Source organism: Coregonus clupeaformis, chromosome 34, assembly GCF_020615455.1.
Source record: "Coregonus clupeaformis isolate EN_2021a chromosome 34, ASM2061545v1, whole genome shotgun sequence".
Taxonomy (NCBI): domain Eukaryota; kingdom Metazoa; phylum Chordata; class Actinopteri; order Salmoniformes; family Salmonidae; genus Coregonus; species Coregonus clupeaformis.
The window spans coordinates 11,609,216-11,632,259 of record NC_059225.1 but is presented as its reverse complement, the minus strand read 5'-3'; the positions used below and the strand labels follow the sequence as shown (position 1 = coordinate 11,632,259).

The following is a 23,044-nucleotide window of genomic DNA, read 5'->3' as shown; positions in this document are numbered from 1 at the left end:
ATGGTCAGAATAATTATGTAAATGTATTATTTCAGTTTTAAATTTTTTATACATTTGCAAACATTTCTAAAAACCTGTTTTTGCTTTGTCATTATAGGGTATTGTGTGTAGATTGATAAGAAAAAAACGTTTAAAATAAATTTTATAATAAGGCTGTAACGTAAAAAAATTCTGAAAAAGTCAAGGGGTGTGAATATTTTCTGAATGCACTTTATTCTAGTCATGGTTCATCCTATATTACTTATTTGTTTATATTTCTGTATTATGTGTTTTTATTTTTTACTGTTAGGTATTACTGCACTGTTGGAGCTAGAAACACAAGTATTTTGGTGCACCTGCGATAACATCTACAAATCTGTGTACGCAACCAATAAACTTCGATTTGATTTGACAGAGTGAAAAACACCATGTAAATGCATATTAACAAGGCACACTGTATACAAGCCCTATTCATAGTTCAGAGCAACCTCAGAGATTTCAACTGTGCAGCAAGGGAGTCAAGGGAGGTCACGCTGGCTTCGAAGTGTTCTGTTAACCACAGTATTACGCAAACCAAAAATCCATGGAATGTGTCTGGTTGGCCAAATCAAGTATTTAGTAAACAACAGTCAAATAGTGTAGAGTACAGTAGATACCAGGGACTAGGCCTGTTGGTCCTGGAAGCCTCCTCCAGTAGATACCAGGGACTAGGCCTGTTGGTCCTGGAAGCCTCCTCCAGTAGATACCAGGGACTAGGCCTGTTGGTTATATAAGCGTCCTCCAGTAGATACCAGGGACTAGGCCTGTTGGTCCTGGAAGCCTCTTCCAGTAGATACCAGGGACTAGGCCTGTTGGTCCTGGAAGCCTCCTCCAGTAGATACCAGGGACTAGGCCTGTTGGTCCTGGAAGCCTCCTCCAGTAGATACCAGGGACTAGGCCTGTTGGTCCTATAAGCCTCCTCCAGTAGATACCAGGGACTAGGCCTGTTGGTCCTGGAAGCCTCCTCCAGTAGATACCAGGGACTAGGCCTGTTGGTCCTGGAAGCCTCCTCCAGTAGATACCAGGGACTAGGCCTGTTGGTCCTCGAAGCCTCCTCCAGTAGATACCAGGGGCTAGGCCTGTTGGTCCTGGAAGCCTCCTCCAGTAGATACCAGGGACTAGGCCTGTTGGTCCTGGAAGTCTCCTCCAGTAGATACCAGGGACTAGGCCTGTTGGTCCTGGAAGCCTCCTCCAGTAGATACCAGGGACTAGGCCTGTTGGTCCTGGAAGCCTCCTCCAGTAGATACCAGGGACTAGGCCTGTTGGTCCTGGAAGTCTCCTCCAGTAGATACCAGGGAGTAGGCCTTTTGGTCCTGGAAGCCTCCTCCAGTAGATACCAGGGAGTAGGCCTGTTGGTCCTGGAAGCCTCCTCCAGTAGATACCAGGGACTAGGCCTGTTGGTCCTGGAAGCCTCCTCCAGTAGATACCAGGGACTAAGGTGTGTAGGAAGGAGCTGCTTCTCACAGAAACTAGAGACCTTTAAGGAAGGAAGTGTGTAGATAGATAGGGGACATGGACGCACTAGATAGACAGACATGTTTTTATCTGCTGTGGGGTTGTGTGAGTTTTTATCTTTTGCACTGTTGGGTGCTGTGAGTGGCTGAAAGCCCAAGAAGTCCACCGTCACACTGAGACACAGAGGTTTCCTGTAGATAGATCGGTCAAAGAGGGCCTGACACCCTGTCTGCCCTCCTCTATCACCCTGTCCTGTCCTGTCAAACCCACCCTGTCCTATATGTTTCTGTCTGGGGTAGATGTGATAAAGACATGATTGGGCCAGGCCCTGGTGATGTCATCATATGGTTTCTCTAGCCTGGACCTTGAGGCTCTTTTTGTTTTAACCAAGGAACTATCAAATCTCAGCTGCCAAACCTCACTCACTAGGGTGAGTTATGAGCTGGATAACCCTAACCCTAACCTCACTCACTAGGGCGGCAGATAGCCTAGCGGTTAGAGCATTGCTCCAGTAACCAAAAGGTTTGAATCCCCGAGCCGACGAGGTGAAAAATCTGTCGATGTGCCCTTGAGCAAGGCACTTAACCCTAATTGCTCTTGTGAGTGGCTCTGGATAAGAGCGTCTGATAAATAGAAAATAAGATGTACTCCCCCTCTCGTCTCCCCCTCTTGATGTACTCCCCCTCGTCTCCCCCTCTTGATGTACTCCCCCTCTTGTCTCCCCCTCCAGTTTCCATTGATGAGATAGACTCGGTGCGTAAGGGCCGTCAGTCGGAGGGTCTTCAGAAGCACACAGAGGCCCACGTGGAGGACCGCTGTTTCTCCATCATCTTTAAGGGCCGCAGGAGGACCCTGGACCTGGTGGCTGCCTCGGGGGAAGAGGCTAGGCAGTGGGTCAATGGTCTGGAGAAGCTCACCTCCAACCGGAGGAAACTCAACCGCCAGCAGACGAGCGAACAGTATCCTCTTTCGTGAATCTGCTTGCTATGCAAATCACAACTAATACGTTGTTTAGCTATTTGTTCAGCCTATACAGTAAAGTGGATTCCCATCTACAATGTGTTTAGGTCAAATGTTAATCTCTGTTCAGTGTTTGATCCTTCCATCTGGAGGTATTAAAGCTGGATCTTCAACTGTATGAGGAAAGCAGACAAGAACAAGGACAACATGATGAATCTGAAGGAGCTGAAACACTTCCTCCGCCAGATAAACATCGAGGTGGACGAGACCTACGCTAATATGCTGTTTGCCGTGAGTGGATATCTGTTGGTCATTGACTTACAATGAGGTTGTTAATGATTTACAATGAGGTTGTTAATGACTTACAAATATGTAATGAATAACTTACATTGAGGTTGTTAATGAATAACACTGAGGTCGTTAATGACTTACGCAGGGTTGTTAATGATTTACAATGAGGTTATCAATGACTTACAGCAAGGTTTTTAATGACTTACGAGGTCGTGAATGACTTACAATGAGGTCGTGAATGACTTACAATGAGGTCGTGAATGACTTACAATGAGGTTGTTAATGACTTACAATGAGGTCGTGAATGACTTACAATGAGGTCGTGAATGACTTACAATGAGGTTGTTAATGACTTACAATGAGGTCGTGAATGACTTACAATGAGGTCGTGAATGACTTACAATGAGGTTGTTAATGACTTACAAGGATGTTGTGATAGAAGCTTACACCTGTACATACATGATAGCTCTTAATGCAGGTCTGTTATGTTCCTGAATGCATATCAGTTTCATTTAAGGTTCCACCAGGTCTCAAAGCATTTTCTGTAGTCTGAGGAGGAAGTCAACGTATGTTGTTAGTAAAGTACTGTTTTGTAAATGATCTTGTCCTGTAGAAATGTGACACGTCAAACTCGGGCACCCTGGAGGGTGCTGAGATCAAACAGTTCTATGACCTGTTGACACACCGGGAGGAGATCGATGTGATCTACAGGAAGTACGCCTCCACGGGGGGGCAGATGAGCGTCAAGGATCTGCTCAACTTCCTGCTGAACGAGCAGCGTGAGTCGGCCACCTTGGAGGACGCTGTCAGACTCATAGAGAAATACGAGCTGGACGACTCGGGTGAGAGATGCTCTGTTTTTTTCAATTTTACCCTTATTGTACCAGCTAAGTTGACTGAGAACACATTCTCATTTACAGCAACAACCTGGGAATAGTTACAGGGGAGAGAGGGGGGATGAATGTGCCAATTGGAAGCTGGGGATGATTAGATACTCTGGCACTGACTCAATATGAGCTGGATGACTCAGGTGAGAGATGCTCTAGTACTGAGTCAATATGAGCTGGATGACTCAGGTAAGATATGCTCTAGTACTGAGTCAATATGAGCTGGATGACTCAGGTGAGAGATGCTCTAGTACTGACTCAATATGAGCTGGATGACTCAGGTGAGAGATGCTCTAGTACTGAGTCAATATGAGCTGGATGACTCAGGTAAGATATGCTCTAGTACTGAGTCAATATGAGCTGGATGACTCAGGTGAGAGATGCTCTAGTGCTGAGTCAATATGAGCTGGATGACTCAGGTAAGAGATGGTCTAGTACTGACTCAATATGAGCTGGATGACTCAGGTGAGGAGAGATGCTGTGGTACTGACTCAATATGAGCTGGATGACTCAGGTGAGGAGAGATGCTGTGGTACTGACTCAATATGAGCTGGATGACTCAGGTGAGAGATGCTCTGGCACTGACTCAATATGAGCTGGATGACTCAGGTGAGACATGCTCTGGTACTGACTCAATATGAGCTGGATGACTCAGGTGAGAGATGCTCTGGCACTGACTCAATATGAGCTCGATGACTCAGGTGAGAGATGCTCTGGCACTGACTCAATATGAGCTGGATGACTCAGGTGAGAGATGCTCTGGCACTGACTCAATATGAGCTGGATGACTCAGGTGAGACATGCTCTGGTACTGACTCAATATGAGCTGGATGACTCAGGTGAGGAGAGATGCTGTGGTACTGACTCAATATGAGCTGGATGACTCAGGTGAGAGATGCTCTAGTACTGACTCAATATGAGCTGGATGACTCAGGTGAGAGATGCTCTGGTACTGACTCAATATGAGCTGGATGACTCAGGTGAGAGATGCTCTGGCACTGACTCAATATGAGCTGGATAACTCAGGTGAGACATGCTCTGGTACTGACTCAATATGAGCTGGATGACTCAGGTGAGATATGCTCTAGTACTGACTCAATATGAGCTGGATGACTCAGGTGAGGACAGATGTTCTAGTACTGACTCAATATGAGCTGGATGACTCAGGTGAGGACAGATGTTCTAGTACTGACTCCATATGAGCTGGATGACTTAGGTGAGGAGAGATGCTGTGGTACTGACTCAATATGAGCTGGATGACTCGGTGAGGAGAGATGCTGTGGTACTGACTCAATATGAGCTGGATGACTCAGGTGAGGAGAGATGCTGTGGTACTGACTCAATATGTGCTGGATGACTCAGGTGAGAGATGCTCTAGTACTGACTCAATATGAGCTGGATGACTCAGGTGAGACATGCTCTGGTACTGACTCAATATGAGCTGGATGACTCAGGTGAGAGATGCTCTGGCACTGACTCAATATGAGCTGGATGACTCAGGTGAGAGATGCTCTGGCACTGACTCAATATGAGCTGGATGACTCAGGTGAGAGATGCTCTGGCACTGACTCAATATGAGCTGGATGACTCAGGTGAGAGATGCTCTGGCACTGACTCAATATGAGCTGGATGACTCAGGTGAGAGATGCTCTGGCACTGACTCAATATGAGCTGGATGACTCAGGTGAGAGATGCTCAGTTCACACAAACATGAAGTCACTGTATCAGGAAGCATATCCTTCAGGATGCAGTATTGGATGATGCCGTTTAATGGTGTTCTAGGAATGGGCTAAAATAGTCTAACTTTTTATATTTCTGTAGCACTTTTCCTTTATAAGCTAAATGATATATATCTGGGAGACCCATTCCACAAGGCCAGTCTATCCCCAATCCCCTAATTCATTCTGTCCCCTTGTGTAACGCGTCGTTGTCCCCCCCCCCGCCTTCTGTTCTACAGCAAAGCAAATTAATCACATGACCAAAGATGGCTTCCTGATGTACCTGCAGCAGGAGGAGGGGTCTATCTTCAACCCCGCCCACAAGGAGGTGTTCCAGGATATGAGCCAGCCAATCAACCACTACTTTATCAGCTCCTCCCACAACACCTACCTGATGGAAGACCAGCTCAAAGGCCCCAGCAGCACAGAGGCCTATATCAAGTAACCATGACAACCTTTCATCTAAACGAACCGTACATTACAACCTCTAATCTAAACTAACCATACATTACAACCTCTAATCTAAACTAACCATACATTACAACCTCTAATCTAAACTAACCATACATTACAACCTCTAATCTAAACTAACCATACATTACAACCTCTAATCTAAACTAAACTAACCATACATTACAACCTCTAATCTAAACTAACCATACATTACAACCTCTAATCTAAACTAAACTAACCATACATTACAACCTCTAATCTAAACTAACCATACATTACAACTTCTAAACTAACCATACATTACAATCTCTAATCTAAACTAACCATACATTACAACCTCTAATGTAAACTAACCATACATTACAACCTCTAATCTAAACTAAACTAACCATACATTACAACCTCTAATCTAAACGAACCGTACATTACAACCTCTAATCTAAACTAACCATACATTACAACCTCTAATCTAAACTAACCATACATTACAACCTCTAATCTAAACTAACCATAAATTACAACTTCTAAACTAACCATACATTACAACCTCTAATCTAAACTAACCATACATTACAACTTCTAAACTAACCATACATTACAACCTCTAATCTAAACTAACCATACATTACAACCTCTAATCCAAACTAACCATACATTACAACCTCTAATCTAAACTAACCATACATTACAACCTCTAATCTAAACTAACCATACATTACAACCTCTAATCTAAACTAACCATACATTACAACCTCTAATCTAAACTAACCATACATTACAACCTCTAATCTAAACTAACCATACATTACAACCTCTAAACTAACCATACATTACAACATCTAATCTAAACTAAACTAACCATACATTACAACCTCTAATCTAAACTAACCATACATTACAACCTCTAATCTAAACTAACCATACATTACAACCTCTAATCTAAACTAAACTAACCATACATTACAACCTCTAATCTAAACTAACCATACATTACAACCTCTAATCTAAACTAAACTAACCATACATTACAACCTCTAATCTAAACTAACCATACATTACAACTTCTAAACTAACCATACATTACAACATCTAATCTAAACTAAACTAACCATACATTACAACCTCTAATCTAAACTAACCATACATTACAACTTTTAAACTAACCATACATTACAACCTCTAATCTAAACTAACCATACATTACAACTTTTAAACTAACCATACATTACAACCTCTAATCTAAACTAACCATACATTACAACCTATAATCTAAACTAACCATACATTACAACCTCTAATCTAAACTAACCATACATTACAACTTTTAAACTAACCATACATTACAACTTCTAAACTAACCATACATTACAACCTCTAATCTAAACTAACCATACATTACAACCTCTAATCTAAACTAAACTAACCATACATTACAACCTCTAATCTAAACTAACCATACATTACAACCTCTAATCTAAACTAAACTAACCATACATTACAACTTCTAAACTAACCATACATTACAACATCTAATCTAAACTAAACTAACCATACATTACAACCTCTAATCTAAACTAACCATACATTACAACTTTTAAACTAACCATACATTACAATCTCTAATCTAAACTAACCATACATTACAACCTCTAATCTAAACTAACCATACATTACAACCTCTAATCTAAACTAACCATACATTACAACCTCTAATCTAATCTAACCATACATTACAACCTCTAATCTAAACTAACCATACATTACAACCTCTAATCTAAACTAACCATACATTACAACCTCTAATCTAAACTAACCATACATTACAACTTTTAAACTAACCATACATTACAATCTCTAATCTAAACTAACCATACATTACAACCTCTAATCTAAACTAACCATACATTACAACCTCTAATCTAATCTAACCATACATTACAACCTCTAATCTAAACTAACCATACATTACAACCTCTAATCTAAACTAACCATACATTACAACCTCTAATCTAAACTAACCATACATTACAACCTCTAAACTAAAGCATTAGACCTATCACTGAAAGCTTCAGTCATACAAATGTTATACTTAAATCCGAACTGGTTCTCTAGCAAATTAGTAAGATTGTCTCACCCAATGTTCAAGAATGGCTTTTTTCCCTTTATTCAGATTACAACCTCTCACTTTCAGTTATTTGAAAAGGAAATAATCTCCCAAATATCACTATTTCTAAAGCAAGCCACAGAAAGTTGGTTGCAATTTCATTTTAATCCTCCAGAAACTACAGAACAAATAATGCAACAAATATTGTGGTTAAACTCAAATATACTAATTGATTAAAAAAAACATTATTTTTTAAATAAAAAACAAAAAAAGGTATAATCTTTGTAAATGATATCATCGGTAGGACTGGTGGAGTTATGTCGTACATGCAGCTAACAAAAACATATGGAAATGTTTGCTCTACCCAAAATTACAACCAAATAATTGCAGCATTACCTCAAAAATGGAAGAGGAAAGTGGAAGGGGGAAAAAGTAAGGAACTTGTCTGTCGGCCGCATTAAAGAACATAATTGGTTAAGGAAAACTGTGATAAATAAAAAAGTATATCAGTTTCACTTAAGGACCAAAGGATTGCCAGCCGTCCCATATAGATTGCAAAATAGTTGGGAAGAGATTTTTGACGTACCGATCCCATGGCATAGTGTTTATGAACTGACACGCAAAACGACGCCGGATTCAAAACTTAGAATTTTTCAATTTAAATTATTATACAAAATTCTTGCTACCAATAGAATGTTATTTATATGGGGGATACAATCTTCCCAGCTCTGCAGATTTGGCTGCGAAGAGACAGAATCATTAGATCATTTGTTTTGGTACTGTCCATTTGTAGCTTGTTTTTGGACACAGGTCCAAGAATGGCTGAAAGATTGCAATATTTACCTGGAGCTAACCCTGCAGATAGCACTACTGGATGATCTGAAAAGTCATAGTCAATCGATCAATAACATAATAATCACAGTACAGTTGAAAAATATATGGCAAATAGAAATCCAATATGGATGGTGTTAAGAGATAGATGGGAGGTGTTGAATGGAATTGAAGGATGGGACTAATAACAACTAACAACAACTAATAACAACAAGATAACTAATGTAAAGCATACTGTGTCCATAATAAGTATATAGGTTATAGGTTGAGAGCTTTTGTGGAAGAGCACAGATAGAAAGATATGGCATATAGAAGCAAACCAGATGGACATCATGAAAATGATCGGAGGTTGAGGGTACAGGAAGTTCATATGGGGGATTGGAAGTGATGCAGACAATTAAATTGATGGAAGTTACAATCAATCTGAAATATTAAAGTTGATCTACCCCCTAAAAAAAAACATATCTTACTACCTCTAATCCAAACTAACCATACATCTAATCTAAACTAACCATAGCTCTAATCCAAACTAACCATACCTTACCATCCAGCAGCACTAAGGCTTACATCAAGTAACCATGACAACCTCTATTTTAAGATAACCACACCTTAATGCTTGTAGTCTCTTACCTAGCAGCACTGAGGCCTGTATCAGGTAATACATACATATTACAATACATTACACATATTACAACATATTACAACATATTACACATATTACAACATATTACACATATTACAACATATTACAACATATTACAACATATTACAACATATTATATACATATTACAACATATTACAACATATTACAACATATTATATACATATTATATACATATTACGACATATTACAACATATTACATACATATTACAACATATTACAACATATTATATGCATATTATATGCATATTATACACATATTACAACATATTACAACATATTGTATACATATTACAACATATTAATACATATTACAACATATTATATACATATTACAACATATTACAACATATTATATACATATTACATACATATTACAACATATTATATACATATTACAACATATTACAACATATTACAACATATTACAACATATTATATACATATTACAACATATTACAACATATTATATACATATTACAACATATTACAACATATTACAACATATTATATACATATTACAACATATTACAACATATTACAACATATTATATCCATATTATATACATATTACAACATATTATATACATATAATATACATATTACAACATATTACAACATATTATATACATATTACAACATATTACAACATATTATATACATATTACAACATATTACAACATATTACACATATTACAACATATTACACATATTACAACATATTACAACATATAACATATTACAACATATTATATACATATTACAACATATTACAACATATTACAACATATTATATACATATTATATACATATTACAACATATTACAATATATTATACATATTACAACATATTATATACATATTACAACATATTATACATATTACAATACATTACACATATTACAACATATTACAACATATTACACATATTACAACATATTACACATATTACAACATATTATAACATATTACAACATATTATATACATATTACAACATATTACAACATATTACAACATATTATATACATATTATATACATATTACAACATATTACAATATATTATACATATTACAACATATTATATACATATTACAACATATTATATACATATTACAATACATTACACATATTACAACATATTACAACATATTACAACATATTACAACATATTACAACATATTACAACATATTACAACATATTATATACATATTATATACATATTACAATACATTACACATATTACAACATATTACAACATATTACAACATATTACAACATATTACAACATATTACAACATATTACAACATATTATATACATATTATATACATATTACAATATATTATACATATTACAACATATTATACATATTACAACATATTATATACATATTACAACATATTACACATATTACAACATATTACAACATATTACAACATATTATATACATATTATATACATATTACAATATATTACAACATATTATATACATATTACAACATATTACATATATTACAACATATTACAACATATTACAACATATTATATACATATTATATACATATTATAATATATTACAACATATTATATACATATTACAATATATTACAACATATTATATACATATTACAACATATTACACATATTACAACATATTACAACATATTACAACATATTATATACATATTATATACATATTACAATATATTACAATATATTATATACATATTACAACATATTACACATATTACAACATATTACAACATATTACAACATATTATATACATATTATATACATATTACAACATATTACAACATATTACAATACATTACATATTTACAACATATTACAACATATTACAACATATTACAACTATATTATATACATATTATATACATATTACAATACATTACACATATTACAACATATTACAACATATTACAACATATTATATACATATTATATACATATTCCAACATATTACAACATATTACAACATATTATATACATATTACAACATATTACAACATATTACAACATATTATATACATATTACAACATATTACAACATATTATATACATATTATATACATATTACAACATATTACAACATATTACAATATATTATATACATATTATATACATATTACAACATATTACAACATATTATATACATATTCCAACATATTCCAACATATTACAACATATTATATACATATTACAACATATTACAACATATTACAACATATTATATACATATTACAACATATTATATACATATTATATACATATACAACATATTACAACATATTATATACATATTACAACATATTACAACATATTATATACATATTACAACATATTACAACATATTACAACATATTATATACATATTATATACATATTACAATACATTACACATATTACAACATATTACAAATATATTACAATATATTACAACATATTACAACATATTATATATATATTATATACATATTACAATATATTATACATATTACAACATATTACAACATATTACAACATATTACAACATATTACAACATATTATATACATATTATATACATATTACAATACATTACACATATTACAACATATTACAACATATTACAACATATTACAACATATTACAACATATTATATATATATTATATACATATTACAATATATTATACATATTACAATATATTATATACATATTACAACATATTATATACATATTACAATACATTACACATATTACAACATATTACAATATATTACATCATATTACAACATATTATATACATATTATATACATATTACAATACATTACACATATTACAACATATTACAACATATTACAACATATTACAACATATTACAACATATTATATACATATTATATACATATTACAATATATTATACATATTACAACATATTATACATATTACAACATATTATATACATATTACAACATATTACACATATTATAACATATTACAACATATTACAACATATTATATACATATTATATACATATTACAATATATTACAATATATTATATACATATTACAACATATTACATATATTACAACATATTACAACATATTACAATATATTATATACATATTATATACATATTACAATATATTACAACATATTATATACATATTACAATATATTACAACATATTATATACATATTACAACATATTACACATATTACAACATATTACAACATATTACAACATATTATATACATATTATATACATATTACAATATATTACAACATATTATATACATATTACAACATATTACACATATTACAACATATTACAACATATTACAACATATTATATACATATTATATACATATTACAACATATTACAACATATTACAATACATTACACATATTACAACATATTACAACATATTACAACATATTACAACATATTATATACATATTATATACATATTACAACATATTACAACATATTACAACATATTATATACATATTATATACATATTACAATACATTACACATATTACAACATATTACAACATATTACAACATATTACAACATATTACAACATATTATATATATATTATATACATATTACAATATATTATACATATTACAACATATTACAACATATTACAACATATTACAACATATTACAACATATTATATACATATTATATACATATTACAATACATTACACATATTACAACATATTACAACATATTACAACATATTACAACATATTACAACATATTATATATATATTATATACATATTACAATATATTATACATATTACAACATATTATATACATATTACAACATATTATATACATATTACAATACATTACACATATTACAACATATTACAACATATTACAACATATTACAACATATTATATACATATTATATACATATTACAATACATTACACATATTACAACATATTACAACATATTACAACATATTACAACATATTATATACATATTATATACATATTACAATATATTATACATATTACAACATATTATACATATTACAACATATTATATACATATTACAACATATTACACATATTACAACATATTACAACATATTACAACATATTATATACATATTATATACATATTACAATATATTACAACATATTATATACATATTACAACATATTACACATATTACAACATATTACAACATATTACAACATATTATATACATATTATATACATATTACAATATATTACAACATATTATATACATATTACAATATATTACAACATATTATATACATATTACAACATATTACACATATTACAACATATTACAACATATTACAACATATTATATACATATTATATACATATTACAATATATTACAACATATTATATACATATTACAACATATTACACATATTACAACATATTACAACATATTACAACATATTATATACATATTATATACATATTACAACATATTACACATATTACAATACATTACACATATTACAACATATTACAACATATTACAACATATTACAACATATTATATACATATTATATACATATTACAATACATTACACATATTACAACATATTACAACATATTACAACATATTATATACATATTATATACATATTACTATACATTACACATATTACAACATATTACAACATATTACAACATATTACAACATATTACAACATATTACAACATATTATATACATATTATATACATATTACAATACATTACACATATTACAACATATTACAACATATTACAACATATTACAATACATTACACATATTACAACATATTACAACATATTACAACATATTACAACATATTACAACATATTATATACATATTATATACATATTACAATATATTATACATATTACAACATATTATATACATATTACAACATATTATATACATATTACAACATATTATACATATTACAACATATTATACATATTGCAACATATTACAACATATTATATACATATTACAACATATTACACATATTACAACATATTACACATATTACAACATATTATATACATATTATACATATTACAACATATTACAACATATTATATACATATTACAACATATTACACATATTACAACATATTACACATATTACAACATATTACAACATATTACACATATTACAACATATTACAACATATTACAATACATTACACATATTACAACATATTACAACATATTACACATATTACAACATATTACAACATATTACAACATATTACAACATATTACAACATATTACAACATATTATATACATATTACAACATATTACAACATATTACAACATATTATATACATATTATATACATATTACAACATATTACAACATATTACATACATATTACAACATATTACAACATATTATATGCATATTATATGCATATTATACACATATTACAACATATTACAACATATTATATACATATTACAACATATTAATACATATTACAACATATTATATACATATTACAACATATTATATACATATTACAACATATTACAACATATTACAACATATTACAACATATTATATACATATTACAACATATTACAACATATTATATACATATTACAACATATTACAACATATTATATACATATTACAACATATTACAACATATTACAACATATTATATACATATTACAACATATTACAACATATTATATACATATTACAACATATTACAACATATTATATCCATATTATATACATATTACAACATATTATATACATATAATATACATATTACAACATATTACAACATATTATATACATATTACAACATATTACATACATATTATATACATATTACAACATATTACAACATATTACACATATTACAACATATTACATATATACAACATATTACAACATATTATAACATATTACAACATATTATATACATATTACAACATATTACAACATATTACAACATATTATATACATATTATATACATATTACAACATATTACAATATATTATACATATTACAACATATTATATACATATTACATCATATTATACATATTACAATACATTACACATATTACAACATATTACAACATATTACACATATTACAACATATTACACATATTACAACATATTACAACATATTATAACATATTACAACATATTATATACATATTACACCATATTACAACATATTACAACATATTATATACATATTATATACATATTACAACATATTACAATATATTATACATATTACAACATATTATATACATATTACAACATATTATATACATATTACAATACATTACACATATTACAACATATTACAACATATTACAACATATTACAACATATTACAACATATTACAACATATTACAACATATTATATACATATTATATACATATTACAATACATTACACATATTACAACATATTACAACATATTACAACATATTACAACATATTACAACATATTACAACATATTATATACATATTACAACATATTACAACATATTATATACATATTACAACATATTACAACATATTATATACATATTACAACATATTACAACATATTACAACATATTACAACATATTATATACATATTACAACATATTACAACATATTATATACATATTACATCATATTATATACATATTACAACATATTACAACATATTATATACATATTATATACATATTACAATATATTACAACATATTATATACATATTACAATATATTACAACATATTATATACATATTACAACATATTACACATATTACAACATATTACAACATATTACAACATATTATATACATATTATATACATATTACAATATATTACAACATATTATATACATATTACAACATATTACACATATTACAACATATTACAACATATTACAACATATTATATACATATTATATACATATTACAACATATTACAACATATTACAATACATTACACATATTACAACATATTACAACATATTACAACATATTACAACATATTATATACATATTATATACATATTACAATACATTACACATATTACAACATATTACAACATATTACAACATATTATATACATATTATATACATATTACTATACATTACACATATTACAACATATTACAACATATTACAACATATTACAACATATTACAACATATTACAACATATTATATACATATTATATACATATTACAATACATTACACATATTACAACATATTACAACATATTACAACATATTACAATACATTACACATATTACAACATATTACAACATATTACAACATATTACAACATATTACAACATATTACAACATATTATATACATATTATATACATATTACAATATATTATACATATTACAACATATTATATACATATTACAACATATTATATACATATTACAACATATTATACATATTACAACATATTATACATATTGCAACATATTACAACATATTATATACATATTACAACATATTACACATATTACAACATATTACACATATTACAACATATTATATACATATTATACATATTACAACATATTACAACATATTATATACATATTACAACATATTACACATATTACAACATATTACAGATATTACAACATATTATATACATATTATACATATTACAACATATTACATACATATTACAATACATTACACATATTACAACATATTACAACATATTACACATATTACAACATATTACACATATTACAACATATTACAACATATTACAACATATTACAACATATTATATACATATTACAACATATTACAACATATTACAACATATTATATACATATTATATACATATTACAACATATTACAACATATTACATACATATTACAACATATTACAACATATTATATGCATATTATATGCATATTATACACATATTACAACATATTACAACATATTATATACATATTACAACATATTAATACATATTACAACATATTATATACATATTACAACATATTATATACATATTACAACATATTACAACATATTACAACATATTACAACATATTATATACATATTACAACATATTACAACATATTATATACATATTACAACATATTACAACATATTATATACATATTACAACATATTACAACATATTACAACATATTATATACATATTACAACATATTACAACATATTATATACATATTACAACATATTACAACATATTACAACATATTATATCCATATTATATACATATTACAACATATTATATACATATAATATACATATTACAACATATTACAACATATTATATACATATTACAACATATTACATACATATTATATACATATTACAACATATTACAACATATTACACATATTACAACATATTACACATATTACAACATATTACAACATATTATAACATATTACAACATATTATATACATATTACAACATATTACAACATATTACAACATATTATATACATATTATATACATATTACAACATATTACAATATATTATACATATTACAACATATTATATACATATTACATCATATTATACATATTACAATACATTACACATATTACAACATATTACAACATATTACACATATTACAACATATTACACATATTACAACATATTACAACATATTATAACATATTACAACATATTATATACATATTACACCATATTACAACATATTACAACATATTATATACATATTATATACATATTACAACATATTACAATATATTATACATATTACAACATATTATATACATATTACAACATATTATATACATATTACAATACATTACACATATTACAACATATTACAACATATTACAACATATTACAACATATTACAACATATTACAACATATTATATACATATTATATACATATTACAATACATTACACATATTACAACATATTACAACATATTACAACATATTACAACATATTACAACATATTACAACATATTACAACATATTATATACATATTACAACATATTACAACATATTATATACATATTACAACATATTACAACATATTATATACATATTACAACATATTACAACATATTATATACATATTACAACATATTACAACATATTATATACATATTACATCATATTATATACATATTACAACATATTACAATATATTATACATATTACAACATATTATACATATTACAACATATTATATACATATTACAACATATTACACATATTACAACATATTACAACATATTACAACATATTATATACATATTATATACATATTACAATATATTACAACATATTATATACATATTACAACATATTACACATATTACAACATATTACAACATATTACAACATATTATATACATATTATATACATATTACAATATATTACAACATATTATATACATAATACAATATATTACAACATATTATATACATATTACAACATATTACACATATTACAACATATTACAACATATTACAACATATTATATACATATTATATACATATTACAATATATTACAACATATTATATACATATTACAACATATTACACATATTACAACATGTTACAACATATTACAACATATTATATACATATTATATACATATTACAACATATTACAACATATTACAATACATTACACATATTACAACATATTACAACATATTACAACATGTTACAACATATTATATACATATTATATACATATTACAATACATTACACATATTACAATATATTACAACATATTACAACATATTATATACATATTATATACATATTACAATACATTACACATATTACAACATATTACAACATATTACAACATATTACAACATATTACAACATATTACAACATATTACAACATATTATATACATATTATATACATATTACAATACATTACACATATTACAACATATTACAACATATTACAACATATTACAATACATTACACATATTACAACATATTACAACATATTACAACATATTACAACATATTATATACATATTATATACATATTACAATATATTATACATATTACAACATATTATATACATATTACAACATATTATATACATATTACAACATATTATACATATTACAACATATTATACATATTGCAACATATTACAACATATTATATACATATTACAACATATTACACATATTACAACATATTACACATATTACAACATATTATATACATATTATACATATTACAACATATAACAACATATTATATACATATTACAACATATTACACATATTACAACATATTACAACATATTACAACATATTACAACATATTATATACATATTATATACATATTACAACATATTACAACATATTATATACATATTACAACATATTATACATATTACAACATATTATAACATATTATATACATATTACAACATATTATACATATTATATACATATTACAACATATTACAACATATTACAAAATATTACAACATATTACAACATATTATATACATATTACAATACATTATACATATTACAACATATTATATACATATTACAACATATTACAACATATTATATACATATTACAATACATTATACATATTACAACATATTACAACATATTATATACATATTACAACATATTACAACATATTATATACATATTACAACACATTATACATATTATATACATATTACATACATATTATACATATTACAACATATTATAACATATTATATACATATTACAACATATTATACATATTATATACATATTACAACATATTACAACATATTACAACATATTACAACATATTATATACATATTACAATACATTATACATATTATATACATATTACATACATATTATACATATTACAACATATTACAACATATTATACATATTACAACATATTACACATATTACAACATATTACAACATATTATATACATATTACAACATATTACAACATATTATACATATTACAACATATTACAACATATTATATACATATTACAACATATTACAACATATTACAACATATTACAACATATTATATACATATTATATACATATTATATACATATTATATACATATTACAACATATTATATAAATATTATATACATATTACAACATATTACAACATATTACAACATATTATATACATATTATATACATAGTATATACATATTACAACATATTACAATACATTACAACATATTACAACATATTACAACATATTACAACATATTACAACATATTATATACATATTATATACATATTATATACATATTACAACATATTACAACATATTACAACATATTATATACATATTACAACATATTACAACATATTACAACATATTATATACATATTACAACATATTACAACATATTATATACATATTATATACATATTACAACATATTACAACATATTACAACATATTATATACATATTATATACATATTACAACATATTACAACATATTATATACATATTCCAACATATTCCAACATATTACAACATATTATATACATATTACAACATATTACAACATATTACAACATATTATATACATATTACAACATATTATATACATATTATATACATATTACAACATATTACAACATATTATATACATATTACAACATATTACAACATATTATATACATATTACAACATATTACAACATATTACAACATATTATATACATATTATATACATATTACAATACATTACACATATTACAACATATTACAACATATTACAACATATTACAACATATTACAACATATTATATATATATTATATACATATTACAATATATTATACATATTACAACATATTACAACATATTACAACATATTACAACATATTACAACATATTATATACATATTATATACATATTACAATACATTACACATATTACAACATATTACAACATATTACAACATATTACAACATATTATATATATATATTATATACATATTACAATATATTATACATATTACAACATATTATATACATATTACAACATATTATATACATATTACAATACATTACACATATTACAACATATTACAACATATTACAACATATTACAACATATTACAACATATTACAACATATTACAACATATTATATACATATTACAACATATTACAACATATTACACATATTACAACATATTACAACATATTACAACATATTACAACATATTACAACATATTACAACATATTACAACATATTATATACATATTATATACATATTACAATATATTATACATATTACAACATATTATACATATTACAACATATTATATACATATTACAACATATTACACATATTACAACATATTACAACATATTACAACATATTATATACATATTATATACATATTACAATATATTACAACATATTATATACATATTACAACATATTACACATATTACAACATATTACAACATATTACAACATATTATATACATATTATATACATATTACAATATATTACAACATATTATATACATATTACAATATATTACAACATATTATATACATATTACAACATATTACACATATTACAACATATTACAACATATTACAACATATTATATACATATTATATACATATTACAATATATTACAACATATTATATACATATTACAACATATTACACATATTACAACATATTACAACATATTACAACATATTATATACATATTATATACATATTACAACATATTACAACATATTACAATACATTACACATATTACAACATATTACAACATATTACAACATATTACAACATATTATATACATATTATATACATATTACAATACATTACACATATTACAACATATTACAACATATTACAACATATTATATACATATTATATACATATTACAATACATTACACATATTACAACATATTACAACATATTACAACATATTACAACATATTACAACATATTACAACATATTACAACATATTATATACATATTATATACATATTACAATACATTACACATATTACAACATATTACAACATATTACAATACATTACACATATTACAACATATTACAACATATTACAACATATTACAACATATTACAACATATTATATACATATTATATACATATTACAATATATTATACATATTACAACATATTATATACATATTACAACATATTATATACATATTACAACATATTATACATATTACAACATATTATACATATTGCAACATATTACAACATATTATATACATATTACAACATATTACACATATTACAACATATTACACATATTACAACATATTATATACATATTATACATATTACAACATATTACAACATATTATATACATATTACAACATATTACACATATTACAACATATTACAACATATTACAACATATTACAACATATTACAACATATTATATACATATTACAACATATTATATACATATTATATACATATTACAACCTATTACAACATATTATATACATATTACAACATATTACAACATATTATATACATATTACAACATATTACAAC

General features: G+C 26.4%; 1 protein-coding gene across 2 annotated transcripts in view; it reads left to right on the top strand.

The window, feature by feature from the left end:
• Positions 1 to 23,044, top strand: part of plcd1a (phospholipase C, delta 1a) — a 127,798-nt gene that overhangs the window by 38,289 nt on the left and 66,465 nt on the right. For both annotated transcript variants that reach the window (XM_045210425.1, XM_045210426.1), the window contains exons 3-6: positions 2,204 to 2,432; positions 2,595 to 2,724; positions 3,338 to 3,566; positions 5,569 to 5,770. In XM_045210425.1, the coding sequence (XP_045066360.1) occupies positions 2,204 to 2,432; positions 2,595 to 2,724; positions 3,338 to 3,566; positions 5,569 to 5,770 (790 nt within the window). The remainder of the gene's footprint in view (positions 1 to 2,203; positions 2,433 to 2,594; positions 2,725 to 3,337; positions 3,567 to 5,568; positions 5,771 to 23,044) is intronic.